Source organism: Notamacropus eugenii, chromosome 4, assembly GCF_028372415.1.
Source record: "Notamacropus eugenii isolate mMacEug1 chromosome 4, mMacEug1.pri_v2, whole genome shotgun sequence".
Taxonomy (NCBI): Eukaryota; Metazoa; Chordata; class Mammalia; order Diprotodontia; family Macropodidae; genus Notamacropus; species Notamacropus eugenii.
The window spans coordinates 462368987-462381254 of NC_092875.1; the positions used below are offsets into that span (position 1 = coordinate 462368987).

General features: G+C 38.6%; 1 protein-coding gene across 1 annotated transcript in view; it reads right to left on the reverse strand.

The window, feature by feature from the left end:
* Positions 1-1070: 1070 nt before the first annotated feature.
* Positions 1071-12268, reverse strand: part of CKMT2 (creatine kinase, mitochondrial 2) — a 53225-nt gene continuing 42027 nt past the window's right edge. Inside the window, exons 6-10 of the mRNA XM_072606254.1 lie at positions 8695-8780; positions 7515-7638; positions 5782-5916; positions 4030-4155; positions 1071-1343 (exon numbers count right to left, since the gene is read on the reverse strand). Coding sequence (XP_072462355.1) covers positions 1224-1343; positions 4030-4155; positions 5782-5916; positions 7515-7638; positions 8695-8780 — 591 coding nt within the window. The 3' untranslated portion in view covers positions 1071-1223. The remainder of the gene's footprint in view (positions 1344-4029; positions 4156-5781; positions 5917-7514; positions 7639-8694; positions 8781-12268) is intronic.

Below are 12268 nucleotides of genomic sequence, written 5' to 3' on the forward strand. Positions count from 1 at the left end.
ATTTCAGGTCTTCGTGAGTACAGGCCCAGGGTGCTATCCATTGTGCCACAAGCTGTCTTCAGACATTAATAACATTAACATTCTAACAGTTATAATATTCCCTCCCCCCAATACCCTCCAGCACACACACGTACACACATACATGCATACAAACACACACATAAACACATACACACACACAGCCCTAGGATATAACCTGGTACCTATTAAGTGCTGTTTTTGTCATAGTAATCTGTGTTTGTCTTATTCCCCTACTAAACGGAAAGAGCCATGTAGAAAGGAACTTTATTTTATCTAAACTTTCCAACTGCCTCAGTGCCTAACACAGGACTGTAAAGTAGGCACTTAGTACATATTTATCGAATTTAATCATGGAAAGTTATTTCATTTAGCATAACCCAAACAATTACTCAATCTAACACAGAATACCAAAATTGGTAAATTCCTATATCCCAGGTTCACAGAATTTTCATGAATGGGGAGCAGTTTTATGACATCCCCACAAACTGTCCCAATCTATCTTTTCTAAGGTCATAGGCATGTCCTGAAGTGCTTTGAAGTGCATTGTGGAAAAGAATTAAAAGATATGTGGGTTCCTATGATGTCTTATTGATTGTAGGAAATAACTTTCAATGCAATTTTATGAAAACGCTGTCCTGGCTGAGCCAAAGAGAAACATTTTCATTCAGATGAATATTCAGTATCAGAGTCTGGTGCAACGCTAAAATGAATGCACTTTAGGAAGTAGCGTAAGTATATCTTCCTATTAGATTAGCCCGGCCAAGTCTGATATCCACTGACATTTTATCAGAGCCTGATTTCACCAATATATGGCAATTACTAGTTCTTGACTATAGCCCTGTGAATAATTGCATCTTTATACTGAATTCTTTGGGTAGCCTTAAACATGTTAACGTTTTCACTGCCTTAAAAATCCTTTGTATCCTGCTACATGTAATTGGGTATAGATTTGTAGGACTGTTCTTGTTACCATAGTGACTTCAGAAAGTAAGAACAAAACTGCCATCACCACTGCAATCAAAAAAAACCCTCACATGTGACAAACCAGAGAAATTAGGGAGAGTTTTATTGCAGCCCTTGAGAAGACCTACATTTGTACATTTGCTATGGCTACAGCAACTCTCAGTCTAGAGATTTATTTACGTTTTATTTCTGTCATACCAGCAGACAGAGTAAGGGGTGGGGATGGGGAAAGGAAAAAATCACTTCCTGCCAAACTGGGGGAGAGGGGGTGGCACTTTGATGTCCTGGCCTTTCTCCAGCTTCTTTTCACAATCCACCAGGTAATTGACTCCGTCAATGACAATCTGGACAAGTTCAACCTTCAAGAATAAAAAACACATATTATTTAATCCCATAAAAGGTACATGGACAGCACTGATCAATACCATCCAGAGTGGGGTTAAACGAGCACTATATATCTCGGAGGACTTGACTTAACGATGCCCCTTTCCTGCTGTCTGTGAGGGTTGGTAGGAAACTTTAGACTCTGAGCACTGAGAGAAGAGACCTTTGGCTTATTGCACACAGGCCTGTGTGCCTGTCTTGGATGTACCTTCTGTGGCTTATCCTCTCCTGTCTGTGTCAGTGTCTGGCCTCCACATGTCCTCCACGTTCTTCCTCTCTGTTACACCAGGCCTCCGTGTAACCAGCCCCAACCTCTGTGTGTTTCTCTTTCTCTCTCACATGTCCTTGCATTGCGTGCCCCCCTCCCTTCACTAGCACGCAGCCCCTTTCTTGCCTCCCTCCTTCCATCTCTTCCCCAGGACCTTGGTTAAATTTGCATCAGGTAGAAATCGTTTTATGTAGAGGTCACAGAGCTGTTGATTAATGGAAAGAGAGAACTCTGTGTGTGTATATGTTCACATATATATATACATTAATTTTATATATGTGTATAACTTTAAGGTTCTCTATACATGTTAGCTACTATTGTGATAATTTACCTGTTAGATTTCATTATTATAAATGAGTTTCTTAGGTCATGCCCGATCTTGGTAGAACTTTAAGAAATTAGTGTCACATGGTTTGTGCTTATTGGAGAGGACATAAGGATAATAATAACAGACATAAAACATTTTAATGTTGGCAAGGCTATATATATATGCATATATATTATATGATTACACACATATATGTGTACATGTGTGTTTGTTTATGTATGTGCATGTACATATATCTACTTGTATGTATCTCTCTCTCTCTCTCTCTCTCTTTTGATCCTTGAAACAACCCTGTGAAGTAGGTACTATAGATACTATTATTCCCATTTTACAGTTTAAGTGGAAGGAGGCTCCTAGTCCAGGATGCTTTCCACAATACCATACTAGATTCCATTAAAACTTGCAGAGGGGCAACTTAATAGTCTTTTTATAACTTCCTTGGATCTCAGTTTCCTTATTGGTAAAATGTGTGATTTGAAGCAGACACCCTCTAAGGTCACCTCTTAGAGTCAATGATTCCATTGGGCAAGGCAACACATGCCTGTAACCCCAGCTCCTGGGGAGGCTGAGTCAGCTGGACTTCTGGAATTATGAGCTGCAGTGGGTTAAGCCAGTCAGGTAACTGCACTAAGTTTGACATCAATATGGTGAGCCCCTGGCAATGGGGAGAGAGAGGGGCTGAGGAGAGCTCCACGTTACCTAAGGAGGGACAAATTGGCCCAGATTGGAAACAGAACTTTGGGCTGATCAGCAGTGATTTGGGGCCCTGTAATTCCAGCCTAAGTGAGATATGGAGATCCAGTCTTCAAAAAAAGTAAAAAACTTAAAAAGTCTATGGTTGTATTTTTCCAAGAATAGTAAAAGGTCTCATACTCAGGTTCACAACAAATTCTTCCCTACACTTACTGATGAAAGAACCAGAGAAAATGGGATTATGTTGAAACATAAGGGATTTGACTGAGATATTATGAAGAATTTCCTGAAAACGAAGATTTTTAGATTTTAAACTGCATTGCTTTTCGAAAGTATTTTTAATTTATGGAACAAAACAAGCATTTCCATAACTTAGTACAGTAAGAAAGATGATTGCACACGGAATCAAATCTGCTATGCACATCTTGCTATTATTTTAAATGTACAACAAAATTATCATGCGTATTTCTTTTTTTCCTTTTTTTCCTTCCCTCCTCTTGTCCTCTGCCCTAGAGATAGCTAACATTAGATACAAATAGGTATATATATATATATATGTATGTATATATATGTATGTATACATATATATGTGTGTGTGTGTGTGCGCATACATATATGTAAAAATTATTCTATATATACTTCTATTTAGTAGTTCTTTCTCTGGATGCAATAGCATCTTCATATGTCTTTTCCAGTTGATTTGTGTGTTAAGAAGAGATAAAATAACTTATTCACTCAAAGACATTCTTAAAATAATATTGCTATTACCACATAATCTATATTGTTGATAGGGAGTATGGCATCTTTGCTGGGCAAGATAGGAAGAAGATCTTATGCCAACTAGAACTTACAAATAACTTGCAACCTCATCTCTCTGGGACAACTTATGAATGGTCTTGCCTGAAGGCAGATGGATGAACAAAAATGATTTTATGGCATGAAGACCAAAATATTTCATTTGTTTCCCTTCCTTCAATCTGAGGCAATATACATGCTCCCTGACTTCACAGTGGTAAATATAATCATGTCTTTAGCATAATAAATTTCCTTCTGCCAGGTTTACTAGAATAGCTTGCTAGTGTACATGGGTGAATGATAATTCTACTGTGAATTTTCTTCTTTGCAAATTATCACTTTCCATTGTATTTAAGTTTCACATGATTTTTTTCCATGTGTCACAGTAACACTATATGAAAGGCTGCTTGTTCAGCACTTTACCAAAAAATGGCAAACATGACACACAAAAGAAAAGGTATAGCAAAGAGACCTCTAATAATCAAGACTGGAATGTCTAATTTATCTCTATACTCTTTTTTTCTCTGAGTTAGTCTTGCAGACAGTTTGCTTTAAGGAAATAAGAGAGACATCTCACCTCTGATCGACCAATGCGATCTATGTTTGAGATATCATACACGTCTGCCACTGCTGCCGTGTCCACGCCACCTGTTCCACGTTTCTGTAGTCTCAGATTCTCCAGGATCTTAGGAAAACGGGGATCCTAGTCCAACAGATGATAACATGTGGTTAACTTTATAAGGGTCAAGGCAGACTCACTATTGCTAGAACAGTGATTCCCAAAAAAGTTAACAATGAGAGATGTTACTAAACCTTTATTTTCTAAGCATCTAGATGCCTCTACATTTAATGAGTTCATCAAGCGATTAATTTAAATTGTGAAGATACAAATCTGTCTATACCACCTTTCCAACGAGGCAATGTTGAGTAATAACCATATTTTTATGGTAGGAAGCAATTTTCTATAAACTAACTCAGAGTAATTAACTTATTCACACAAGTAATGAATGAATGAGTGAGAAAGCATTTATTCAGCCCTAACTATGTGCCAAGCACTACTTTGAGGGAAACAACACATATAGGAGGTTTCAGCTACAAGTCAGATAGTAGAAATGTCCAGTGGTTCTTGAGGTACTGTGGCAAAACAGGTGGTAATGAGATCTTCTTTAGTGTTATTTCCACTAATAAAACCATATTTATTCTTTTATTTGGAATCATCTGACAGTGCCAAGGACTTTGGTGGTGAGGACTTCCTTCTCTGGGTTGTCAGTAGCTATGGATGCTGAGAAGGTGGGGCTTCAGCACACTTCTTCCCAAGGCGTGCCTTTCTAAAGGATGGCTTGAGGGACAGGCTGGAACCATGGCCAGTGTGGGGACAGGATGGGAAAGTTGCATTTCTTTGGAACCTTGGGTTTACCTGCCTGTTGGTGGCCATTGCTGTGGCATCAGTGCTTCTTAAACTGTGGGTCGAAACCCCATGAGGTTGTGAAAAATTAATTAAAAATCAAACACAAACACATAATGAATCCAATGTATTTCTGGAAGTACTTGCCAGTGTTGCATTGTGCAACTTCACTGCAGCCTTGGTTCAGAACACAAAGCATGTGCCCTTTGCACTGTGTGTGCCCTCAGGCCATGCTATGCCAATGAAAGCTGGGGAAAAGCAAAAAGGGCTGTGAATGGAAAAAATGTAAGAAGCCCTGGACTGCGGATGATGAGCCCCTTTTCCATAGGGATCGCTTCTCTGAAGGATGATTGGGAATAACTTTAAGAGTTATTTAATCTAAGAGATTAGGACATTTTCATATATAGAGAATGTGAGCAACTGCTTATGGGAGAAGATTTTTCTGTAGTTTAATAAACTGGGATGAAAGAGAGGTGAAAGGTAATCAGTTAATTAGTGATGTCATAATTTAAAGTTAATGAGCAAAATATCCACATATGCTTTTATATTATTGAAAAACTCAAGATGATTCAAATAAATATAACAAGTCAAGTGATTGAAGGATAACCTACCAGTGAACAAGCCACCGAAGAGGATGCATTAGCATCTGTTTTTACATTATAACTCCTAGGAGCTACTGACACTTTCCATCTGACTTGAAGCTGACATCTGCTACACATATTTTCTCCCCCTATTAGAATGTGAGTTGTTTAGAAAGTATACTCTCTAAAGAAAGTTTGAATCTATACTGTTATGACCATGTTAAAGATGGAGAAAGAAAAGTTTTAGAGACAAATGAAACTATTTCTAAATTATCATCCACTATAGGCCATCACAAGAATAGACCATGTCAGTGACAGATCTCTGACTCACTCATTCACATACCTTGCTGAGCTTTGGGATTCTCACATGGACACCAGCTCGTAATCCGGTTCCAAGATTGGAAGGACAGGTCAGAACATACCCTAGGCGTTCATTCCACATGAACTCCCAGCCTCGAGCTTTGATTAAACTTTCCACCTACAAGTAGAGAAATGAAAAAATGCAAGGATGCAATATGGTCTATGTTAGGAAAGGTGAGATTCATTTTTAAGTATCTGCCAATGTGGTGTATAAGGTTGCCCCAGGTGATGTCGGAAGAAATGCATATTAGACTTGAGCTAATTATTGACAAGAAACTTTATATATATATATATATATATATATATATATATATATATATATATATACATATATATACATACACACACTATATATATTAATGCTGGGATCAAGCTACCTATAAAAAGTGCTCATTCAGTTTAAAGTTGCATTAGCAGACTCTAATGTCTAGCACAGGGGCTCTTCACCTTTTTGGTGACTTGGAACCCTTTAGCAGTCTGGTGAGACCTATATACTCTTTCTCAGAATGATGCCTTAAAATGCATCAAATAAAATACATAGGATTATGAAGGAAATTATATTAAAATAAAGTTCTTTCTGGGGAGAGAAAACACCCACTCTCTCTGTCTCTCTGTCTCTGTCTCTATCTTTCTCTCCATTTAGAACTCTAGGTCTAGCTCAAGGGAGAGAACAGTCTCACTGCACCTAGAGTATTATATTATGCTCAGTTCGGGGTATCACATTCTAAGAAAGCTATTGACAAACTAAAATGTGCCCGGACGAGAGGCAACCATGATGGGGAATGTTTGGAAGCTGTGTAGTATGAAGCTGAAGGGTTGAAAGAATTGAGAATGTTTAGCCTGGGCACAGAAGAAAGCTCAGGAAAGGAATATGGAGGCTACTTTTAAATAGTATGAAGAAAAGAGAGCCGAATTATTCCGTGTTGTTCCGAAGTTCAGAACATGTGTCTAAATGTGAAAGTTATAGGAAGATTGATTTTAGCTCAAGAAAAGGAAAAACCTTTAAGAATGGAAGTTGCCTCAAAATCTAATGGGCTATCTTTCTAAAAATGAGCTCCTCATTAACTGGAGATGTTTAGGCAACGACAAAATGACCTTCTGTGACAGGGCTGTTTTTGAAGGGACTTCTTATTGGGTGGAAGGGTGAACTAGATGATCTCTAAAGTCCTTTTAATTCAACCACAATTATGACTTGTCTTCCATTTGCAGAGTATAACCCTGGACCCTGAGCAAGATACAGTTTATCTAAGACATAGTACCTAACCTAGTCTAGTATAGGATTTTATGGTTCTACATTTTAAACATTAATAACACCAGAATCAGAATATAAAACTGATTTTTTAAAAATTCACTGCAATTATTGGCAGCACAGGAAGTTAATTGTTGGGTCAGTTATACTGATTGTGTCCTATGATGTCATTTAAGCTGAATTAGCTGAAATGGAGCCCATAAGCTCACCTATATTGTCCTCGAATGGGAAGGGAAGTACAGTGGTCAGCAATCAAGCTTGGGCTTTCATAAGATCTCCTCTTAGTCTCACCTCCTGAGTGCTATCCTAGGAGGTGACCTTACCCTAATAGAATTTGCTTTTCTTGTATCTTGGATGGAGTTTTCCCAGTCATGGGGGTCCGTCCAATGCCTCCCACAGGATTCTTAGAAGTATGAAAAGTAAAAAATTTAATATTTTAAAGACATTCCTTAAAGTAACATTATTACCTCTTTTAATCCACGACAGAATCGCTCAAATACTCTCTTCATATTTCCCCCCTTTTCCATAGAGATTACCCTGGTGTGATCTTCCTCATTAATCCAGATGAGAAAGGTCTTGTCATAATTGTGCCTGTTAAGAAAAAGAAACTTAAGACTTGGGCTGTTTTATTTCAATCCTATGAACAATTTCAATTGTTCTCAGCAAATTCATTGCTTGCTTACTTTCCCCTTTTCTGGAAGGCCCTAATCTTTCTTGACTGTGCCAAGCCCAAAGTAATGTTCCCAAGACAGGATGAAGGATAAGATCTTTCGAATGAAGTCCTTCATGATTTCACTCCTCTGCCTCCCAGGAGAATCCCTCCCATCTCCTCAGAGCAGTATGACCATAACTCAACTGGAGAACACCTGTTTGCAGCTGCACTGGAAATGACATTTAGTGTTCTACAAATTAAACTAAACCCTTGTGCTGCTAAGAGAATAAAGTGAAAGAAAGTAGAAATTTCTGAAAAATTCTCCCTGAGTCTCAGAATGTTCATGGTACAAACAAAACAAAACAAAACAAAACACAAATCTCACATATTTGTGTTACTTGGTACCTGGCTGGGTATTTTGCTTAATGTGTTCTTTGTGCTGTCCTGAGTTCCCTCATTTACAAATGGTTGGTAACAGGTCAGAGTCAATGATTCAAATTAGACACTCAAGGAAGAAAACTATCTGGTAGTTGGCCAAGATAAAAATGGTTGTATGTTTGCTAGCCTCTTGTTTTAGGGTCAATTTTATCAGAGTCTTTTGTTTCACTTTAGTGCAAGCTTGTTGGAAGTAATCTGAATGTCCTCTCTTGCTTTTCATTCTTTCTTAGACATGTTCCATGAAAATGACTCAAAGGGAGTAAAGTGCTCTAAAGTAAGTACCTCCACATCTGGATAACCAATTTTTTTTTTGGCCTCAATTTTTGCAGCAATGTTTCTCATGCAGAATACATGCAAACCAGTTCAACTTCCTTTACTTCATGGAATCATCACAATACTTACAAATGCACATCACAATCTGTTTTCTCAATTTAACTGAAGCTGAGCATGCTATAAACTGCAGAACACAACAGTTGCAAGGTTAGGATAAGCCAGGTGATCTATTAAAAGATCCTTCACACATAAAGCACATGTATTTAATATAATATGTGCCATACCAGATTCCCCTGGCATCTGGCCAGTCTCGGGCCATTCCTGCACATGTTAGCAATGGAGATACTGGCTTATCGAATAGAAAGTGATCCTGCAAGCCAAAATGTACATGAGAGAGAAAGAGTATTGAGAATAAGCAGGGCAAAAAATGCTGTTTCCTTCCAATTCCTCAGATCTGAAAGATGAAAGATTCATCACTAGTTCATCTTCCTTCTTCCACCCTCTAAATGTATTCTCCAAATCTCAGTCCTCAGCCTCCTTTTTCTCTGTCTTCCCTTGGTGATCTCATTCACTCCCATAGCTTCCTCTATCACTTTTGTGCAGGTGACTTCCAAATCTATTCATCCAGGCCAGAGGCTCCCAAACTTATTTTGCTTACCACCCCCTTTTTGAAAAAAAAAATTACTCACTGACCCCCTGGACATCTTTAACCCTTTTTTTTAAAATTGTATCATTTAAAAAAATAAAAAAAAAATATATTAAATGATGCACCTTAAAGTTAATAATTTATTGCAAATTTGTTTTTTTCCTGCATTGAAATTTTCATGATGCAATATTCATCATGTAACTGTATAGTATTGTATTATAAACAAGTAAGTTTGCACATATTCCTGCCAATGCGTACTGGACTTCCCGACAATGTGCAACACACTCTCTTGCCAACACTTGCTTGTTAAGACTTATGGGTGGATTTGACCACTAATGGGTTATAACTTGCATTTTGTATGTTTAGTTGGAAAATAATGTAATCACTACGACTTTAAAACTCTGTTGCACAACAGATAACAACATGCATGAACAGTTTTTCAAAATTTTTTTCTCTTCTTTCCTTATACTTCCACCATCCCTTTATTTTTATTTAAAGCCAACCCAATTGCATCCAAGGCTACTACTGCTCCCTCCCCCATTATTTCAGCACCCCTCCTAGGGGCAGTATCACCCACTTTGAGAACCTCTGATTCAAGCCAATCTCTTTTTGGATCTTTTCCCAAATTTCCAGCTGCCTACTGAACATCTGGCCCAAATGTCCTTGGGACACCTCAAACTCAACATATGTAAAACCAATTCCATCTTCCCTATTCTTGTTTCCTTACAGTCACCTAGCCTCCAAGCCCTGGAGCCATCTTCCTCACTCTCTACAATCAATCAATTTCTGGTTGTCCATTTTACCCCCAAGATATCTCTGGTACCCATCTCCTACCAACACCAGAGTTCAAGCTGTCATCACTTGCATGGACTATTGTAATAACCTCCTAACTACCTCCATTCTCTCTCTAATCCATTCTGTACATTGCCAAAATAATCCTCTACATGCACAGGCCTTACCTATGTCACTCCCTTTCTTAACTTTCATCTAACATAAAGTCCAATAGGTCTTGCCTTTGTACAGTCCTATAAGCTACTTGGGACTAACATTCATTCCTTCCATGTCTCTACCTATTGACATCTTTCTCTTTCTCCAAAGTCCAGCAATGAGGTCATTTCCTCCAGGAATCTTTCCTATCTGTCCATACGGTCCCACCCCTCTCCCCACCAGTTGAAATTTTTCTCTCCCTCCTCAGATTTTCTTGCTGAATGATTAAATTATTCATGTGAGTTCCAGTTGGCTATGTTTCTTGTCTGTACAGATCAGAACAATGAATATATCTCTCCTTGCTCTTTCTAAGGTACTGGTGGTGGATCAGGAAGTAGGGAGAACTTCTTGCTGAAGGAAAAAAGGGTAGGGGGAATTCTAAAGAGCAGTATCTCCTTTCAAGGCACAAACAGGGACAATATTGGAACAAGACACTTTATTGGCAGAGGAGAATGTTTCAGTAGATCCTAAAGCTGCTGGAGGCAGGATGCAGTGCTCTAAATGCCAGAAATGAACCCCACACTGAACAACTATCTTCTTTCCCAGGGAAATTGCTTGATGTCTGTGATGTACATTCTCTGTGGTGCCTATCTATTGCTGCTCCAGCCCTTTTTAGGTGCACACCAATCCTTTGCAAGAACTTTTCATTTCTTTACTTAAGGTCATGATCCTGAAATCCAAACCCCAATTTAAAAAACAAACAAACAAATAAACCTTGATACCTTAATCTGCTGGTCTCCAGAGTATGGGTTGGGGCCTCCTTGTTGCCATGACCTTACCCCAAAAGGTCTGAGTATTTAGAGGGTGAGAAGATGAATTACATCCCACCCTTCCCATTATACCTTATCACGAGGTTTGTCTCCAGTATAGCTTCCCTATCCTTATGTCCTAACCACTGAAACAATGGAATCTCCCAAGCTCCCCACTTCTGAGCTTCACATCCGCTCCTCATGGGACTTCTAAATTCTACCAGGCACCCCCGGCCACAACTATTCAGGTACCATTGTACCTACTCCCTAGTGTAGCCACATCCCTGCTTCACAGATCACCTTGTAGCTCAAGCAGGAGTCTTTGAAGAATGGGACTGTCATCAGAGAATAAGACCCCTGCTTTCTCCATTTTCATTTAGTTTGAGTCAGAGGATAATCAGGTATAGCTGGATTGTGACAGATTCCAGAATCTCAGGATGCCATCTTTCATTCCAAACTTAACCTTCACCAAACTTCCCCTATCAATATCAAAGGCACTATCATCCTCCTAATCACCCAGGTCCCCAACTTCTGTGTCACCTTTGACTCACTTTCCCTCACTCCACATAGTCAGTTGCCAAATCTTGTCATTTATACCCCCTTATTTCTTGTATCTGTCCCTTTCCTTTTATTCATATAACCACCACTATCACCCTAGTTCAAGTCCTAATTTCTTCTCTGCTGGAGTTTTGTGATAGCCTTTGAAACAGTGCCTTTGCCTCAAGTCTTTCCCCACCCCAATCCATCCTCCAGACAGCCATCACAGTGATTTTCCTCAAACACAGATCTGCCTGTGTCATTCCACTTTTCAATAAACTTCAGTGGCTTCTTACTGAAAAATTCTTAGGTCATATATTATTTCACTTTCATCTCTTTTTAAAATGTTCATTTTTGCATATAAATTTTATAATATAAAGACTTATTATGATAGCAATTTATAAACAAATTTGCATTTACTATGAGTATATTTCAGAAATGTTTTATGACTAAGAGTACACAATCAAAAAGTTTGAAGACTGCTTCCTTGAGCTCCTATTGGTCATTAAGACTTCATCATTAATAGTTTCCTCCACTAAAGTTTAACCCCAATACCTCATCACAACATAGAGGTGGCCTCCAAAGTGATACATACATAACTGTCAGATCCTGTCAAGCTAAAAAGGTTGTGAGTAGAATCTTGGTGATAGTCTGTATGTCTGCTGCCAGAACCAGCTGACCTTCAGAGAGGGTCCTCACAAAATGGTTCATAAAAGAGTGAATTTTTCAACCACAACAATTCATGAAGATTGTCTGAAAAGATAATGCAGGATTGTAATCTGCATAGATAAAAGGAATACATACCCCCACTGGCCAAATCACGAATCCTCCAAGGATACTTGTCCATAGTACACTTTCATCTCTGGGTAGTTGGGATGTAAAACAAAATCTTTACTCCTCTCCCTAAACTCAACATACTATACTTAAGATTTATGAAAA